Source organism: Perognathus longimembris, chromosome 6 (genome assembly GCF_023159225.1).
Source record: "Perognathus longimembris pacificus isolate PPM17 chromosome 6, ASM2315922v1, whole genome shotgun sequence".
Classification (NCBI taxonomy): domain Eukaryota; kingdom Metazoa; phylum Chordata; class Mammalia; order Rodentia; family Heteromyidae; genus Perognathus; species Perognathus longimembris.
The window spans coordinates 71,570,057-71,590,866 of record NC_063166.1 but is presented as its reverse complement, the minus strand read 5'-3'; the positions used below and the strand labels follow the sequence as shown (position 1 = coordinate 71,590,866).

Here is a 20,810-nt window from a genome sequence, read left to right as displayed (position 1 = left end):
GAAATTTTTGAGCAAACAAAACACATAGACTACAGAGACAGCTGCCTTCCAATAGCTACTCTCTTTTTCTCCGAGTAACAGAACACAAATTAGCTAAATATTGATGTCTAGAATAAAGGACATCCCTGATATCTAGATGTGCCCATGCCCTATCCATTCACAAACAGGTGACTCTGAGGTGAATCTCGCAAGAAATTTCCTAAAAAGGACAATCAGGACAGAATACTCTTCCTTCCTAACTCCTGGACAGGAAAGCTGGAAGTCACAAAATCATCATGGCCCATCAGGCAGTGCACAAAGGAGAGAGAGATGGTAGTCAGAAGGGGCTTTTTGATACCACCTATAGCAGCCCTGTGCTGGCTGGCTCTCATCCTATGTGTGAAAATAAACTATTTTTTATAAGCCACAAAGTTTACAAAATTGGGTTGTTAATATGGCACCCAAAATTAATCAGAACTAGCACACTGACTGTGTAATATAGTAACAAGTCCATGTTATATTTTAGAAAATAAAGAGGTGGCACTGTGGCTCAAAGTGGTAGAGTGCTAGCCTTAAGCAAAAGAGCTCAGGGACAGTGCCCAGGCCCTAAGTACAAGCCCCACAACTAATCCTCTACCACTACCACCACCCAAAATATTACAACTTGGTATCAGTTTTTTGACAAGTTGGAAGCTCTGAACTTTCATATATTTAAAGTAAAAATTGGTTTAAAACAGTGCTTCACAAAAGGTATGATTTGCTTCCTAATAATATACATGAGAATATATTCTAGTGCATTTTAAACTGTATTTTCTTGGATAACCATAAAGAATAAAAACATTTCTGTTTTACAAATAATTTATTTGTATTATTTATTTATCTAATAGGTTATTATTCTTTTTCTTAGCATTTTTGGATATATTATAATAATCCGATAGCTATATATATTTGAAACAACCCTCTAGCAATTATACTTGTTGAAAATAACTTCTAGTTTTGTTATTTGTCATCAAATCTATCTTTTCCTTTGAGTTTCCATAATAGCCTCTAGCAATAGACTCTAAAGTTATTTAAACACAGCTCTTCAAATGTTTGAATATATAAATACATAATTCACCTAAAAATGCATCCACCAGACAGCTGATTCCACGCATGGCACGAAAAAATATTTGAGGCAGATGTTTAAGGCAAGGATACTGGTTCAATTCTTGTGGTATTCCACTCACATTCAAGAACTGTTCCTGAAATTTGGGAGTAGAGCTTATGATGGCTGGGTTACTCAAATCCACAGGATTACTACCAAAAAAGAGAGAAGAGTCAATTACATTAAAAAATTTCTATACCAAGAAAATAAATGTAATCCAATTCAAGACTAGGCTTTTTGTGCCTATCTAATTTAGACAGAAGACTGTTCTGTATCTCATGGGCTAGAGAGACAACAGGAAAACTTCTGTGTAGAACATCTTCATGTTTTTACAGGAACTTATTCTATTCACAAAATGGAAATCAAATAAAGAACAGAGAATTTTTCTTAAGAGTCATAAACCTGTGAACCATGCCTATAATCCTAGCTACTCAGGAGGCTCAACCTGAGAATCTTGGCTTGGAACTAGTCTGGGCAGACTACTAACCTGAAGAAAACTGGGAGTGGAGGCCTAGCTCAAGTAGAAGAGTGCTGGAGGCTGGAGGGGGGAAGCTTGTACAAAAGAGGTCTATTCAGTGTCTATGAGAGACCTACAACTCGTATAGTTTAATTAATAAAACATACTGACACTAGAGATGTAATAATGAAATCCTTCTCTATATAATTAATATAGGCCAATTAATTACAACAACTAAAAGAGGACATGTATCTGTACAACAGAAGCAAAAAAGCTAAGAGAGAAGAATGAGTGGCTCATGAGAACTGGTTGATAGTTCACTGCTAATGACACACAATTACATCTTATTTTAGTATTAACCAGCATTTGCTTAAGAAGGTTCTTGGTTGTTGTTTTTTTGTCAGTTGTGGGGCTTGAACTCAGGGTCTGGGCACTGTCTCTGAGCCTCTGTGCTCAAAGCAAACACTCTACCACTTGAGTCACAGCTCCACTCTGTTTTTGAGTGGTTAATTGGAGATAAGAGTCTCTTGGGACTTTTCTGCCTGGGCTGGCTTCAGATCTCAGCCTCTTGGGTAGCTAGGATTACAGGAGTGAGCCACCAGTGCCCAGCAGGTTCTTAGTTTTGTTTTGACCATTCCTGGGGCTGAACTCAGAGCCTGAGCACTGTGCCTGTCTTCATTTTGCTCAAGGCTAGCATTCTATCACTTGAGCCACAGTGCAACTTCTGACATTTTACATTTATGTGGTGCTGAGGAATTGAATGCAAGACTTCGTGCATGCTAGGCAAGCACTTTACCACTAAGCCACATTCCCAGCTGCAAGGTTCTTATTCTTTATAACCAAAAAAACTCTGACTAACCAAAATTGGCTCAAAAAGAAATATTAAGCCAGGCACTAGTAGTTACACCTTTAATGCCAGCTACAGAAAAAAAAAACACATGAGGAGAAAACTTAGGGACCAGACAGTTTGTAAGTAAACAAAAAGTTACACAGAACATAGATAAAAAAGAAGAGTAGGTAGGAAACAATGAAGTTACTCTAAGAAAAGTAGCTGAAGCCGGGTGGCAGTGGCTCATGCCTATAATCCTAGCTACTCAAGAAGCTGAGACCTGAGGATCGTGGCTCAAAGCCAGCCTGGGTAGGAAAGTCTGTGAGACTCTTATCTCCAATAAACTCAGGAAAAGCTGGAAGTGGTGGTGTGGCTCAAGTGGTACAGCACTAGCCTAGAGTACAAAGAGGCTCGGGGACAGTGCCCAAGCCTTTAGTTCAAGCTCCAGGATAGGCCAAAAAGAGAAGAAAGAAAAAGAAAAGTGCTTGCAGGAGGCTATGAAATTTTAAATAAGACTACTAGAAGGGGACAGGAGAGCCAGCCTGAATAGCTATTGCTAGATGAGGAGCAAGGCAAAGTCTCCAGTCCCCACAGAAAATAACCAAGTCCTACAAAAGATATCACTAGCCAGGCTGCAGCACCAGGCAATACAAAAATACTGCCCCTGCACCAGAGAACAAGTTCCTAGAAAATATAACCAAGACAGCTGCTGGCACAAAACCATGTTGACATGGAGGGTGGGAGGCCCATGCTGTGGCTGTGTCTGCTATCCAATTGAGCTCCAAGTGATGGGTTGTGCTTAGCATCCACATTCTGAACTGCAAGGAGAGAGGTACAGAATGGTTCCTGCCCTAAGACACTTACCAAGTAAAGAGTACATGAAATAACAAGAGAACACTACCTTAACATATGTAAAAATCGAAACCATGTCTGTGCCACACACTCATTATCCATTTCTGGAGGGATCAGACTGGCATCTTCATCAGGAACTTTAAATGGAGGAAACGAGGGACCATACGTAAAACGTAGCAATCTAGAAAAAAGAATACATACACCTAAATCCATTTCTTGAAAAATACATAGAAACTATTAGGAGAAATAAAATATGCACCTGAAGTAAACAAGATATAAAAACGATCATTACAAAACTGAAAAACTGAAAGGATTGCCAGTTTTTAAAATATTTAAACTTTTATTTATAATATTCAGATTGTTTACTGAAATAACTTATTATTTCAGTAGGAAATAAATTGTGCAGTTGTTTTATAAAATGTAGTCACATTTATAGTTAAGTTACAAAACAACTGTGTATTCTTTTTTAAAAGGTCATCCCACTACAAATCTTTCAGTACAATAAAGTTATAATTTATTTATTTATTTTTTGGTTGGTTGTGGGGCTTGAACTCAGGTTCTAAGTTTGTTTGTTTTTTTTTTGTGCCAGTCCTGGGCCTTGGACTCAGGGCCTGAGCACTGTCCCTGGCTTCTTTTTGCTCAAGGCTAGCACTCTACCACTTGAGTCACAGCACCACTTCTGGCCATTTTCTGCATATGTGGTGCTGGGGAATTGAACCCAGGGCCTCATTTATATGAGGCAAGCACTCTTGCCACTAGGCCATATTCCCAGCCCAGGTTCTAAGTTTTTGAGTGGTTAACTGGAGATAAGAATCTCACAGACTCTCCTGCCTAGGCTGGCTTTGAACCATGATCCTCAAATCTCAACCTCCTAAGTAGCTAGGATTACAGGCTTGAGCAATCCATGCCCAGTTTCATAATTTTATTCAGAATAGATTTACATGACAATAGGTCAGGCTTATAATTCTAGTTACCCAAATGGCTAAAATCTGAGGATCAATATGTGAAGCTAAGCCAGTCAGACAAATCTGATATTAAGCACCAAAAAGGCAGAAGTAGAGGTATGGTTCAAGTGGTAGAGCACCAGCCTTGAGTGGAAAAAGCTAAGCAAGACTGAGAGACCCCAAGTTAAAGCCTCAGTATCAGCACACACGTTTGTTTACACACACACACACCACCACCACCACCACCACCACCACCAATATTTCCAGGCTCCGGTGACTCCCAGCTGAATTGTAGCTACTCAGGAGGCTGAGATCAGAGAATCACAATTCAAAGCTAACCACGAGAAGAAAGTCTGTGAGACTCTTATCTCTAATTAACACCAAAAAACTCTGAAGCAAAGCTGTGGCTCAATTGGTAGAGTGCTAGCCTTGAGCAAAAAAGCTAAGGGACAGTGCCCAGGCCCTGAGTTCAAGTCCAGTACTGGCACACACAAAAAAGACCACCAATATTTAAGTATCCATCATTTCAAAATAACCATCCTATGAACTTAAAGGAAGATCAGTCTATCTTCTGTTAAACACCAGCTACAAAGTATTTCTTCCTGATGCCCTTTTCTGGTCCCAAATCAAATCTAAATCAGATCATGTCTCTAGATCTACTAGTTTACACAAAACTATAGGGAACAAGAAATACATTGACAGGGACTAGGAATGTGGCCTAGTGGCAATAGTGCTCACCTCACATACATGACGCCTTGGGTTCAATTCCTCAGCACCACATATATAGAAAAGGCCAGAAGTGGCGCTGTGGCTCAAGTTGGCAGAGTGCTAGCCTTGAGCAAAAAGAAGCCAGGGACAGTGCTCAGGCCCTGAGTCCAAGGCCCAGGACTGGCTTTGAACCTTGATCGTCCTATCTCAGCCTCCAGAGTAGCTAGGATTACAGGCATTCAGCACCCAGCTGAATGTGTTCATATAAGAAATTTTTGCTAGGGCTGGGAATATGGCCTAGTGGCAAGAGTGCTTGCCTCATATACATGAAGCCCTGGGTTCCATTCCCCAGCACCACATATATAGAAAATGGCCAGAAGTGGCACTGTGGTTCAAGTGGCAGTGCTAGCCTTGAGCAAAAAGAAGCCAGGAATAGTGCTCAGGCCCTGAGTCAAGCCCCAGGACTGGCAAAAAGAAAAGAAAAAGAAAAAGAAATACATTGACAATAACATAACTGGAAAAATCCAGAATGTGAAGCACTTAATAATCCAACACCATTTCTATTTATTTTTATTTTTGCCAGTCCTGGGCCTTCGACTCAGGGCCTGAGCACTGTCCCTGGCTTCTTTTTGCTCAAGGCTAGCACTCTACCACTTGAGCCACAGCGCCACTTGTGGCCATTTTCTTTATATGTGGTGCTGGGAAATTGAACCCAGGGCTTCATGTATACGAGGCAAGTGCTCTTGCCACTAGGCCATATCCCCAGCCCCCCAACACCATTTCTAAAACACAACAAAAACAGTAAGTGTGAAGAAATAAAAACTGACTGAAGAAACATGTCAACTAAATTCAATGTCTAAGTTTGGCTTTATTAGCTGACGGAATTAACTCAACCATATAACAAGAAAAAAATGAGATTTAGAGAATGTAATCACTGGCTAATATTAAAAAAAGTCTTTTTCCTGAGGCTTGAACTCAGGGCCTGGGTGTTGTTCCTGAACTCTTTGTACTCAAAGCTAGCATTCTACCACTTGAGCCACAGCACTTCTGGCTCTTTCTGGGTAGTTTATTGAAGATAAGAGTCTCAGATACTTTCCGGTCCATGCTGGCTTAGAACTGTGATCCTCAGATCTCAGTCCCCTGAATAGCTAAGATTATAGGTGTGACCGACCAGTGACCAGTACCCAGCTAGAACAGTCAATTTTTAAAAGATAGCACAATGGTGATATGCTTCTATTGTTTAAAGAATCCTTATCCTTTAGAGTTGTATCTTTTTTTTTTTGGCCAGTCCTGGGCCTTGGACTCAGGGCCTGAGCACCGTCCCTGGCTTCTTCCCGCTCAAGGCTAGCACTCTGCCACTTGAGCCACAGCGCCGCTTCTGGCCGTTTTCTGTATATGTGGTGCTGGGGAATCGAACCTAGGGCCTCGTGTATCCGAGGCAGGCACTCTTGCCACTAGGCTATATCCCCAGCCCCTAGAGTTGTATCTTTTAAATTATATAGCTGAAATGAAAAACAAGTTTATTCATAGAATATTGATGTTATCTATAAGTGGTCAAAAAGCAAAATGATTATTGTAAAAACCATCTACTTTGATAACAATATAATTTGTCCCCATTTCTATAAGACTACACATAAATATTCATAGTAGGATTTCATTTTTCTCCTTCTCTTCACCCTCTTCCCCCCCCCCCCGCCCTTCCCCCCAGTACTGAGAGGCTTGAACTCAGAGCTGCCCCTTAGCTTTTCTGAGCTAGAGCTCCACTTCTGACTTTTTTGGTAATTAGAGGTAAAGAGTCTCATGAACTTTCTTGCACAAGCTGGCTTCAAACCACAATCCTGCTGGGAATACGGTTTAGTGGCAAGAGTGCTTGCCTCGTATACATGAAGCCCTGGGTTTGATTCCTCAGCACCACATAGCCAGAAGTGGTGTTGTGGCTCAAGTGGCAGAGTACTAGGCTTGAGCAAAAAGAAGCCAGGGACAACGCTCAGGTGCTCAGTTCAAGCTCCAGGACTGGCAAAACAAAACAAGCCACAATCCTTAAATCTCAGCTTCCTGAGTAGCTAGGATTATAGGCATGAGGCACCAGTGCTCAGCCAAACTGCTTTTTAATTTTTATTTATTTATTTATTTATTTATTTTTGCCAGTCTTAGGGCTTAAACTCAGAGCCTGAGCACTGTCCCTGGTTTCTTTTTGCTCAAAGCTAACACTCTACCACTTGAGCCAGAGCACCACTCCTGGCTTTTTTCTATATATGTGGCACTGAGAAATCAAACCCAGGGCTTCATGTAGGTGAGGCAAGCACTCTACCATTAGGCCATATCCCCAGCCTCTAATTTTATTTTTTGAGTGGCTCAATTCTGTGTCTAAAGTACCATAGTAAATAGGCTTTTTGCAATCTATTCCATGAACTACAGAAGGATATGGAATCAGGGAAAAAATGCCAAAGGTCAGAGTGATAAAGGTATGACCTACCTGGATGTGAGTGCACAGATGACCTTGCTCCACTGCTCTACCACTGCTGGGTGGTGCCTCCAGTTAGCCACCATCTCTTTGGCTGTCTTCCAATAAGGAGGTGTTGGAAAGCACCGAGTACAAGCCAGTAACCACACCTCAAAGAGGACACCAATCAATTTCTCTGCTAGATTCTCAGCAATGCCACCTGACCAATGGGGGGGGAAAAATACCTTTGGCATACTTACTTTTTAAAGTGGAATCTTTAATTCACTGATTTGGAAAAATGGGTCCCAAATTAGAATAATTACAATATTATATATTGGCTTTCAAAATCTTTAACAAGATGCAATTCTTGAGGGAAACCACAGATAACATCAACAAGTTAAGTTTGGAAATTTCAAGTTACCCTGTTAGTCTTTACTGAAGCTCTTTCTCTTCCAGTAAAGAGAACACAAGCCCCCAGAGGACAAAGGACAAAATGAGTGTCTGCAGTGAATGTCTACTAGAAAACAGTTTTTAATGCCAAGAAATTGATACACTTGACTTCACATCATCCTCATATTACAGATGAGTATTCATAATATGTATTACCAATAGTTAATTATACTCATTTGAAAATAAGAAAACTCATCTTAGTCCACAGTAAAAAAAAGGAATCAGAACAAACATCCAGGTCTCTCTAATTCCTAAGTTTGCCATAAAATGCTCCAAGTGTCTGAAGCTATCCTTCAAGGGAGAAAGATAAAAAGGAGTTGCTAGGGAGGACAGAATCTAAACCCTGAAAACAGCTGTCCCTCTGTGCTGAATCCTGCAATTGTAGTAGAGTTTACTCAACATAGCTTAAGAAAGCACAGTTAGGACTGGATAATATAAAATAATAATAATAATTAAAAAATATATTAAAATAAATATAAAAATGATAATATAAAATAAAAATAATCAGGATGCACACAACAAATAAACAAAAACTAAGCTTCATCAAGAAAGAGCCCAAGAAGGGGATGAACTGATGCCTTGCGCTGCGCAGACAGATGACTGGCATAAGGAGTGAGTGGCTGAGAGCTGATGAGTCAATACTTGTAACCTATCATCTCCATCAGACCAGGAAATTCCTCTCCCGAGTTCCCTTCCTCTACAAAACATCCAACATTCCTTCTAGATAGTAGAGGTGTGGCTCTAGTGGTAGAGTGCCAGCCCTGAATGAACCAAGCTAGAGCATAAGGAAAATCTCAGGATTCCTTCTAGCTATTTCCCTGGACATTATAGCTGGTGACTAACATAATACATTTATGTATATCTATAGAAAGTACACAAATGAATAAGGAACAAAGGAACCTGGAGCTAGAATACAAACTTACAGTTTGTGTACACTGTGCTGTAATGTCCAAAGCAGGACTACTGGAACATACTATTAAGTTTCATAAATATGGAGGTTTTTAATGACTCAATAATGAACAGTTTACTATCATACTTCCAAATAAAAACCTTAAAATTCTGGAGATTTCACTTGCTGAACAATATTCTGTCACTATCAATTTTTTATAATTCATTTTGGTAACTACTATCAGGAATACTATCTACAGGCTCTACTTTGTGTTGTTTCCATATGGGACTATTCTAATACACTAGACAACTACTATTTCTATCCTCATCAACCATGCAGAATTTACTGTATCTTTCCCTATATAGGCAAAATTATCACTGAAGGGAAAATAAGTCATATTCATAAGCCATAACTTTGGTTTGGTAACTGTCTTGCCAAAATTTAAATCCCCAATGAGACAGACTGACACTCATTGAGTTTAAATGTGAGCTGCATGTGAAGCTCAGAAATACCTGAGAAAAAAATAAACGAACCTTGAACAGTTGGAGGTGCCAGAAGTATGTCATTAATCTGCAGAAGAAATAAAAGCAAGACTTCCCAGGTCTCTCGGGCCATGATAGATGACTCCCGGGCCAGTTTCTGAATGGCTCTCAGGACCTGTAAGCATAGTCGGATCTGACTGGAGCCCTGTTCCTGTCTGAAGAAGAGAGACAGACATCATTGACAAGCCAGGAAGTGACATCAACAACTGAAGGAGAGGCAATCTTCTAACAGCACTCTAACACAGCATCAGCAGACAGGGCAGGGCATACCTTCTTCACTTTAAAATTACTTCTTCCCCATTACTCTTTTCAGTACTTCTGGCATCTCCACTGCTGCTTTTGTGAGAACTTCACTTTTGGCAGGCAGGGGAACTTCTATACTATTACTACATAAACTTCATCTATGGACTTTCTATGTCTAAAATGTGCCTGATAGCTACTAGCAGGCACTGAGTAGATAAATGTCTGCTAAGCGAGTGAATAGTCACAGCCATTCCTATTGCTTACATAGAAAGAGAAAGAATACACACACACACACACACACACACACACACACACTTAAACACAGTCACCGAAGTGGTGCTATGACTCAAAGTGGTAGAGCATTATCCTTGAGCAAAAAGAGCTCAGGATCAGAGCCCAGGCCCTGACTTCAAGCCCCATGACCAAAAAAAAAAAAAAAAAGCTAAATCTAGCTGGGTATTGATGGCTCACACCTGTAATCCTAGCTACTCAGGATGCTGAAATCTAAGGACTGTGGCTCAAAGACAGCACAGAAAGGAAAGTCTATGAGATTCGTATCTCCAATTAACCACCAGAAAACCAGAAGTGGTGCTATGGCTCAGAGTGGTAGAGAGCTGACCTTGAGCTTTTGTAAAAGCTCAGAGACAGCCCAGCTTAGAGACAGTTTGAACTCAGGCCCTGACAAAAAATAAGACAAACAAGCAGTCACTAGAACACATGTGAGCTGGGTGTTGGTGGCACATGCCTGTAATCCTAGCTACTCAGAGGCTGAGATCTGAGGATGATGATTCAAAGACAGCCTGAGCAGGAAAGTTCGTGATACTCAAATCTCCAATTAATCACCAGAAAACCAGAAGTGGAGCTGTGGCTCAAAGTGGTAGAGCCTTAGGCAAAAGAGCTTAGGGACAAGTGCTCAGGCCCAGAGTTTGGGCCCCACGACCAGGAAAACAAAACAAAACAAATTTTAAAAATGTGATTTCACCGGACCTTCCAAGACGTTCTTGTAAAGAGATTAAAAGGGGGCTGGGGATATGGCCTAGTGGTGAGAGAGCTTGCCTTGTATACATGAGACCGTGGGTTCGATTCCCCAGCACCATAAATATAGAAAACGGCCAGAAGTGGCGCTGTGGCTCAAGTGGCAGAGTGCTAGCCTTGAGCAAAAAGGAAGCCAGGGACAGTGCTCAGGCCCTGAGTCCAAGGCCCCCCAAAAAAAAAAAATGAACTGGGGCTGTGGATATGGCCTAGTGGCAAGAGTGCTTGCCTCATATACATGAGGCCTTGGGTTCAATTCCCCAGCACCACATATACAGAAAACGGCCAGAAGTGGCGCTGTGGCTCAAGTGGCTCTGCTAGCCTTGAGCAAAAAGAAGCCAGGGACAGTGCTCAGGCCCTGAGTCCAAGCCCCAGGACTGGCCCAAAAAAAAAAAAAAAGAGAGAGAGAGAGAGAGAGAGAGATTAAAAGGTCCAATAGGATATCCAAAATTTATGCTTGTAGGCACTGCCTCACAAGTGAGCATCTAGTACTGTAAAAATGATAGGTGCTCCAAAGGTTTCCAAGATAATCTAGAACAATAGTTCTAAAATTCTCTTTACTCTAAATGAAGGACAATTTACAAAATAGGAATGGAAAGGCCAGGTGCTGGTGGCTCACATCTGTAATCCTACTTAGGAGGCTGAGATCTGAAGATCATGGTTCAAAGCCATCCTAAGCAGAAAATTCCATGAGACTCAGTTTTAATTAACCAGCAAAAAGCCAAAAGTGGAGCTGTGGCTGAAGTGGTAGAGCACTAGCCTTAAGCAAAAAAGCTCAGGGACAGTGCCCAGGTCCTAAGTTCAACCCCCAGGATAGGCATATAGAAATATATACACACACATGTACACACACACACAAAGGATGAAGAGAAAGACAGAGGTCCACACCTGAGCCCATGCCCTACTTCCCAAGGTAGACCACCTGAGAATTTTGAGAAGCAGAAGAAATCTATTGCATTAGTGAATGGTAAGCTGGCTTCCAGATCTCTTTGTGAAACCTAAAACAGTACCTATACTATTACTAAAATAAACTTTGAAGCAAACTTTCAGAGCAGTGACTCTCAGAGTATCTGAGAAATTCCAGAAAATGAAGGTTGTGTCCCTAAAATTTCCACTCAAACTTACAACAGAGATTCCCACATTCTTTTTTTTTTTTTTTTTGCCAGTCCTGGGCCTTGGGCTCAGGGCCTGAGCACTGTCTCTGGCTTCTTTTTGCTCAAGGCTAGCACTCTGCCACTTGAGCCACAGCACCACTTCTGGCCGTTTTCTATATATGTGATGATGGGGAATAGAACCCAGGGCTTCATGTATACAAGGCGAGCGCTCTACCACTAGACCATATTCCCAGCCCAAGATTCCCACATTCTAGCCTTGACTCACAAAACTAGACAGAGCTTGGAGTTTCAATCAAAGGACACTGTAAATTTTCCCTAAAGAAGTCAGACCTAAGGCTGAGGATATAGCTCTACTGCAAAGCATTTGCTTAACATGCCCAAGGCCATGGGCTTATTAATTCCATGCACCACTGAAGGGGGGGAAAATCAAACCTAAAACCAAATGAGACAAACATGTAGGAAAAATGAAGAGCCCCCAAGAGTAGAGAAATGTTGAATACTCAGCAGAAGGTGAATCCAGCTCATGTAATGCCATGAAGCTTTAGTCTGTCACTCTTGCTAGCTTGAAGAATGAAGAGGAAGTCCAGAATATGAAATAAAAACATTACCAGTAGCCTGGAGGCTGATAAGTCTTCCAAGTAAGTAATAAAAGCAATGGCTCTAATGATAATGAAGGTTAATCCACTATTTCCAGGCACCTACCTAGTAGCAGCAAAGGAAACAAATGTTCCCCTGTACTTTGGTCTCCTTCAAAGGTCTGAATAAAAGAGCAGGACCCAAGTTTCTTAAGTTATACAAGGGTAACCTTTTCATAAAAACAAAGGGCAAGGGCTGGGAATATGGCTTAGTGGTAGAGTGCTTGCCTAGCATGTACAAAGCCCTGGGTCCAATTCCTCAGCACCACATAAACAGAAGAAGCTGGAAGTGGTGCTGTGGCTCGAGTGGTGGAATGCTAGCCTTGAGCACAAAGAAGCCCGGGACAGTGCTCAGGCCCTCCTGAGTCCCAAGCCCCAGGAGTGGCAAAAAAAAAGGTTGAAACAAAAGAGACTTTCCTTCCCTGCTCTATTCTCAAAAGCATCTTGCCTAGCATGTCCAAGGCCCTGGGTCTTCAGAAAACTTCTTTAAAATAAGGACCAATGAACTATGATTAACAGGTCAAATCTGGCCCATCATCTGTTTTTCTAGGCTAAGTTCTACTGGAAGACAGCCATGCTGCTGTATTTATGTAGTCTGTGCCTGCTTCCTGGCTACACCAACACAGTTGAATAGCTGCAAAACCATATGGCCTGAGAGCTGAAAATATTTACAAAATGCTGTCCAATGCTTTAGAAGAACATTATGTTTCTTAAAGTACAGTATATTTGAGAAATTAAAACTCTAGTCAATTTTAAAAGATGGCTCATTCTTTAATTATGCAAAAAAATCAAACTGACGAGCAAAATATAATGATTAGATGCACTCCTACTTAATCTAGCAAAATGGTAAATAGTTTTCTCTACTGAGAACCAGTTTATATTAAAATAACTAAATTTAGATGACAATTTGGGGAATTATCTGAATCAAAAACTTGAAACACCTCATGATGGGAGATTAAATTGTAACTTGCAATATTCAGTGCTAATATTATTCAACTCTATATTAACTAAGAGAATATAATACTCAGTGTGCTTTCAGAATTCACTAAATTTCATGAACATACACTTTTTGAGAAAACATGCTAAGGGGGTGGAGGTACAGCTCAGTGGTAAGAACTGCAAGCATGAGACCCTGAATTCAAGCCCCTGTACTGCCAAAAACAAACAAAAATAGCTAATTACCAAATAGTAAAATAAATCATTCATAACATAACCATGTCTCCTGAAAGAAAAGAAAAAACAAATGCCTAATTAACTCAAATACCATTACATTTTTCCAGTAATATAAATGAACAGACTGGGGATGGTGGAGGTACAAAGAAAGATACAGTGACAATACTACTCATGAACAGAGAAAACTCCAATAATTAGTCTCCTAAATGGGATGACAAAAAGATTAAAGCTATACCATCTTAGAAAAACCTGATTACTTGCAAACAATTTGCTAATTACTGCCAACCATTTCCTGCTGTTATTTCCACTTGAAATCAATAAATAGAAGAAACAAACATGTAATTCAGATAATAGCACAAAATATTATGGAAGTCCCCAAGTAGCTCAGGGCAGTTAGATGGCAAAAAGTAACATATTTTAAAGGGCAAGCAACAAAATGGAAAAATACAGTCTCAGAGACAGTATGACCACTGTGATCTTTGTGGCCAGGTAAGACTTATTACAAGACAGAACTTAAGGTAAGCCAGACAGGTAAGGTAGAGGAGAAAGAAGGAAGAAAACAAAAGGGTAGACCAAAAAGGGAACTATCTTTAAGAGGCTTCTGGGGAAAGTTTAGTTTACAAGTCTAACTAAAGGACAGAGCCACACACAATTTAGCAACAGCTAGTCAGTTAGGGGCCAATTACTAGTGGCACTTGGTGCAAATGACATAGTTTATACCTGATCCGACAGACCAGGTTCATAATGGAGATGTCTCCTTTTTTTTGTCTGTATGCTGGTCCTGCGGTTTGAATATAGGTTCTGGGCACTGTCTCTGAGCTTTTTTGCTCAAAGCTAGTGCTCTACTCTTTGAGCCACATTTCCACTTCTGGCTTTTTGGTGTTTAATGGAAGATAAGAATCTCATGGACTTTTCTGCCTGAGCTAACTTCAAACCATGATCCTCAGATCTCAGCCTCCTGAGTAGCTAGGATTACAGGTATAAGCCACCAGTGCCTCTTTCTTTTTAACTCAGACTTTCCAAAACAAATTTCCTTCTCAATTTAGAAATCTAAGATTTAGGGTGTTGACTTTTGAGGAATTCAATGTTTGTCATATGACAGGCCAAAAGCTTAGTATAACCAGAACTTTTCAAAAAGGAGCCAAGTCCTAATGGCCCTCCTAAAAGTAAAACATCTGAAACAGATCCTTGTCAATAAACAGGGAACTAAAGTTTCCATTTCCATTCCTTCTATATTTCCCAAAATTTATAAGGCATTTATTAAAAGGGTAAATGTCTGTGTGTACAAGTGTGTATGCCCCCTGAAACTACAAACTACCACTCAACAACCTCACAAAGACAAGCAAATAGCTGTGTCCCGAGCCTCAGGATATATAATTCAATGATCAGAAAAAAATAAGATAGCCTACATTATTATATTTATGGCCTTTGTCTCAGAAAATAGGGGAGAGGAGAACAGCTTTGAAGAATAATTGTTTTGCCTATCATAAACTTGTCCATTATAATGTCAAGTTTGCTTCTTTCTATGCCTTAGGTCTAAGGTCTCCTAGCAAAGATTCTTTTTTTATCCAGATGGGATTTGAGCCCAGGGCCTTGTGCTTGCTAGCCTTCATTGCCCTGGGTTTGAGATATGACCTTGCTTCCTGTCCATGAACATATCCAGACCACAATCCCTACTTTAAACTTCCTATCATGGCTGGGATGACAGGCACAAATCACCACACCCAACGTCTTTCTATTGAGAGACAGTCTCAGGAAAGTTTTCTGCCTGGGCTGACCTGAAGCTGTGATCCTCCACATCTCAGCATTACATATTTGGGATGACAAGTGTATGTCACCAAGCCCAACTATTTTTGAGATAGGATCTCAGATGCATGCCCAAGATGGCCTTGAACCACAGTCCCCGCAATCTTAGCCTCCCAAGTGGTTAGGAATATTATCATGAGCCAATGATGCATGGTGGAAATAGTCATTCTAAGGAAGAAGGATGAGCTGTCTTTAGATCAAGTGGAGAGAAAGATTATAATAGGTAAAGTATATTTCTTAGCGCAGAAAGAAACAATGTCACCATATACTAATATCTAACAGCCATCAGATCTTAGAAGCAAAGTTAAAAGCCTTTAAAATGACATGTACAGGCAGGGTAATGGTGGTTCACACCTATAATCCTAGCTACTCAGGAGGCTGAGACCTAGAGGATTTTAGTTCAAAGCCAGAATAGGCAGGCTGGATTACATGGAGACTCCATCTCCAATTAACCAATAAAATGCCACAGCACCTTACTTATGTAACTGTAACCCTCTGTATATCACCTTTATAATGACAACAAAAAAGAATTTTTTAAAGCCATACTGGACATCTTGAGTGGTAGAATGCCAGATGTGAGCATTAAAGTTAAGCAAGGGTAAAATGTTGAGTTCTAGCCCCAGGCAAAAAAAAAAAAAAAGTTTATGAGGGGGTTTTAATAGTATTAGACATTATGTAAACCTAATTCACATTAACACACTTTAACTCATTAAGAACAACCATCAAAGGATTAACAAATTAGCTTCTATGTCTTATATAAAGCAACAATTATAAATATTTTATTATAGTCCTCATAATAGGACAAATACATATGTATAACTTACCTTGGTACAAAAAGATTTTGCAGGTGTTTCAATATATTCTGAACATATTGATTAGGCTCTTTAATAATTGGCAATGGAATAGAATCTTTAGGCAGCACTAAAGCCATAATCCAATCTGTATACACATCAACACAGTATTTTACAGTTTCCCCGTCTAATGGAAGGGTCAATCCATAGCAAATTACTTCCATTGTCCATTTTACCTAAACAAAAAAAAAAATCGTCCACATAGAATTATTTCAGATCCTTATCTGTATCTTGCTTAACTTAAAATGTAACATCTTTTATTGATAAAAGCCCCAAAACCAACAATATATTCATCAACATATACTTTTATCAAGAGAATGCACTTTTCATGTATCAGATATATTTATGTAACATTGCCCAAGAAAAGGATGTTAGAAGAAAACAGTTTATTTCTAAATATCAAGCCTTTAGACATTGTGTTCTTAAGACATTTCACTCTGTGAAAGTCATTTCAAATTTCCATAGATATTGGCGGTGCAAAAATAGAAAGTTTGGGATGGGAATATGGCTTAGCAGCAGAGTACTTGCCTAGCATGCATGAAGCCCTGGGTTTGACTCCTCAGCACTACATAAATAGAAAAAGCCTTAAGTGGCATTGTGGCTCAAGAGGTAGAGTGCTAGCCTTGAGCAAAAAGAAGCCAAGGACAGAGCTCAGACCCTGAGTCCCAAGCCCCAGGACTGGCAAAAAAAAAAAAAAAAAAAAGAAAGTTTTAGATTTTTTTCATCGACTTGATTTACATATGGGAATGTGTGTTACTTAGGAAACCAAGTACATAAATACAAACCTATCCCATCTCTAGCTTATGCAGCAGGAACAAATGGCAGGAAGGAAGATGAATTATTCAACTATTGTTTTACAACTATTTTTTTCAACCAAAGAAAATGATAGTTAAGGGGCTGGGAGTATGGCCTAGTGACAAGAGTGCTTGCCTCCTACACATGAAGCTCTCAGTTCGATTCCCCAGCACCACATATACAGAAAATGGCCAGAAGTGGCGCTGTGGCTCAAGTGGCAGAGTGCTAGCCTTGAGCAAAAGGAAGCCTGGGACAGTGTTCAGGCCCTGAGTCCAAGGCCCAGGACTGGCCAAAAAATAAAAAAATAAAAATAAGTACTCATTACCTGACTTATGAAATGGTAATCCCTCTGTACAACACCTTAATAATAACAATAAAAAAAAAAAGAAGCCAGGGACAGTGCTCAGGCCCTGAGTCCAAGGCCCAGGACTGGCCAAAAAAAAAAAAAAAAAAAGAAAATGATAGTTAAGAAGCATGGCTAGAACACACATGAGAAGGGAAAAGTTGGGTAAGGGTTGAACAAGGAACTGAACTGCACTAAACTAGTTTCAGTCTCCTTACTCACTAGAATTACATACTAAGGTTTATGAGCAATTTCTTAGGACAGTATAGAACTACAGTTTTTTGTTTTGTTTTTGCCAGTCCTGAGGCTTGAACTCAGGGCCTGAGCACTGTCCCTGGCTTCTTTTTGCTCAAAACTAGCACTCCACCACTTGAACCAAAGCGCCACTTCCAGCTTTTTCTATATGTGGTGCTGAGAAATCAAACCCAGGGCTTCATGTATTCGAGGCGAGCACTCTACCACTAGGCCATATTCCCAGCCCCTAGAACTACAGTTTATAGAATCATAATGAATGGATATGGTGATATGAAAAAGGAGAAATGCCCTGATATGGAAGATAAAACGATATTTCAGTTATAGAACCTAGAAAGTTTCAGTAAACGCCAAACAAACTGAAGGACACACAGTTAAGCAAGTGGACACTTCTAGAAGGGAAATACTACCACTGAGAACTACCTGCTCAAAAAGATCAAGTCATGCCTCGGGCACCAGGCTGGGAACACATGGTTTAACAGCAAAAAGTACTAAAATCTGTAACACAAAAAATTAAGAGCAAAACAGTAGCACTCAGCAGACATTATGTTGAAAATGAACTATACAAGCTAGGCACTGGTGGCTCATGCCTATAATCCTAGCTACACAGGAGGCTGGGATCAGAGGATCACAGTTCAAAGCCAGCCAAGGCAAGAAACTCCGTGAAACTCTTATCTCCAATAAACTACTCAAAAGAGCTGAAAGTGGTGCTGTGGCTCAATTGGTAGAGCACTTGCCTTGAGCAAAAGCAGCTCAGGAACAGCAACCAGACCCAGAGTTCAAGCCCCAGGACTGGCAGAAAAAAAGTAAAAAGAAAAAGAACTATACAACTTGGGGACAGGGACAGGAGGGAAAAACTGGGAGTGAAAGAAGAGGTGAGATTGCCCAAAAAGAAATGTACTTATTACCTGACTTACAAAATGGTAACATCCCTGTACACCAAACTTTATACTAATGATTATGAGTGAAAAAAAAATTTAAGACCAAGGAGGAATCAAGTTTTCAGCCAAATAAGAAAATAGAGTTGTTGGGGTTTTTTTTGGTGTGGGTAACAGGGTTTGAACTCAGGGTCCCAAGCTCTTGCTTGGCTTTCTTGCTCAGAGCTGGTACTTTACCACTTGAGCCACATCTCTTGTCCAGCATTTACTAGAGTTAGTCTAGGACTTTTCTGTTGAGCTGGCTTTGAACCTCAATCTTCCATATCTCAGCCACCTGAGTAGCTAGAATTTCAGCCATGAGTCACTAGCGCCTAGCTGAGAAGGAATTATTTAAGAGTATATTTTATTGTTATTATTACAGTGTTGTTCAGAGGGATTACCATTTCATAAGTCAAGTAATGAGTACAATTCTTTTTAGATAATGTCACCCCTTCTTTTGGTTTCTCCAGTGTTTCCCCCTAACTGACAAGGCTTTTTAAAAGAAGTGAAAGTGTCTAGGTATTAGATGAAAGAAAAGGAGAAGATATGTTTGGTGGTATCTTCATACAGTGGGTGAACTATGTAACTGCAGAGGACACCAGATTCTAGGACTGCCCTCCCATTTCCTCTTGAAGATGGAAAGGACTGAATAAACAAGGGCTATGCTGGAACACCTCTACCTGGCCACATGCCATCCTATCCAGGGCTTCCCGTGGCAGAAAGGATCAGAGTGACATTCAGAAAAGTGTTGGTCTGGGGCTGGGAATATGGCCTAGTGGCAAGAGTGCTTGCCTCCTACACATGAAGCTCTCGGTTCAATTCCCCAGCACCACATATATGGAAAACGGCCAGAAGGGGTGCTGTGGCTCAGGTGGCAGAGTGCTAGCCTTGAGCGGGAAGAAGCCAGGGACAGTGCTCAGGCCCTGAGTCCAAGGCCCAGGACTGGCCAAAAAAAAAGAAAGAAAAAGAAAAGTGTTGGTCTTCAGGGATAAACCAGGATCCTCTGATGAAAGAAAACTGCTCCTCAGACTAAGGGACTTCACTCCTTAGCAACTCATGGCCAATGGATGATAATCATACTACCTCTAGAGCTGCAAGTTGTATTCTGATATCTGCTTAATTTCTACATTAAATCAGAATGGAAAATGTCTGAGAAATAGGTATAGGATTTGTACACCTGAAGTCTCACAGCATCATGAGATTCTTCCTTAAGTGTGTGTAGGGGGAGGGGGGGAGACAAAGTTCTAGTCCTGCATATTAACCCAATCTCAAAAATAGCAACCCTCTACAGAATCATTCTTAAGAGTTCCTTGGCGGCTTCCTGCTGAAGTAAACTTCAGCCCAGATCCTGCACCGAAAACAGAAGACTGACTCAAGGCAAGCTACTCCAAAAGCCCTACTTTTTAGTTAGAAAAAGCAAGCATAACTCGTAATTCTAACTACTTGGGGTCACAACCAGAAGTACTTACTTGCTCTGTAGCACTCTTTTTTTTTTTTTTTTTGGCCAGTCCTGGGCCTTGGACTCAGGGCCTGAGCACTGTCCCTGGCTTCTTCCCGCTCAAGGCTAGCACTCTGCCACTTGAGCCACAGCGCCACTTCTGGCCGTTTTCTGTATATGTGGTGCTGGGGAATCGAACCTAGGGCCTCGTGTATCCAAGGCAGGCACTCTTGCCACTAGGCTATATCCCCAGCCCTCTGTAGCACTCTTAAAACCTGGAAGCCAGGCAACAATAGGGACATGGGACAGCTCAACCTCAGAACATACGGGTAGCCTGAAAACATGACATAAGATGGGCTTTCCAGAGAGGAAGAGGGGAAGAGAGGGAGACAGAGACAGAAAGAGACAGAGAAAGAAAGTGACAGCTATCTAGGTATTAAATACATGTAGAAAAACAGAATAATTAAAACCATTAAAAATTCTTAAAGTGAGGAGTAGGATTAGAAAAAGCTGTAGGACTGAATTTGAATGAAATACAATGTATAAATGCATGGAAATACCACAATAAAACTGCTTTGTACAAGATGTGCCAAAAAAAAAAAAAAGGAGTTATATAGATATAAGAATGAAGACTTCAAGCCAGGTACTGGTGGCTCACACCTATAATCCTAGCTACTCAGGAAGCTGAGATCTGAGGATCATGATTCAAAGCTGGCAGGGCAGAAAAGTCCATGAGACTCATCTCTAATTAACCACCAGAAAACCAGAAGTGGAATTGTGGCTCAAATGAGTGAAAAAGCCCAAGGTCAGTGCCCAGGCCCTGAGTTCAAGCCCCATGACCAACCAAAAAAAAAAAGAAAAGAAAAGAAAAATGAGGCCTTCCAATCATACTTCAAAACAAAAAATTATGAGACTGACCCTAGAGTTTAGGGGAAAGAATTGAATACTCAAGTGTCTTGTGTACACAGATTAA

General features: G+C 40.6%; 1 protein-coding gene across 3 annotated transcripts in view; it reads right to left on the bottom strand.

Moving 5' to 3' along the window:
* The window catches only part of Ralgapb (Ral GTPase activating protein non-catalytic subunit beta), an 88,018-nt gene that overhangs the window by 53,398 nt on the left and 13,810 nt on the right, over window positions 1-20,810 (bottom strand). For all 3 annotated transcript variants that reach the window (XM_048349181.1, XM_048349179.1, XM_048349180.1), the window contains exons 3-7: window positions 16,066-16,268; window positions 9,229-9,392; window positions 7,390-7,576; window positions 3,311-3,442; window positions 1,097-1,275 (exon numbers count right to left, since the gene is read on the bottom strand). In XM_048349181.1, the coding sequence (XP_048205138.1) occupies window positions 1,097-1,275; window positions 3,311-3,442; window positions 7,390-7,576; window positions 9,229-9,392; window positions 16,066-16,268 (865 nt within the window). The remainder of the gene's footprint in view (window positions 1-1,096; window positions 1,276-3,310; window positions 3,443-7,389; window positions 7,577-9,228; window positions 9,393-16,065; window positions 16,269-20,810) is intronic.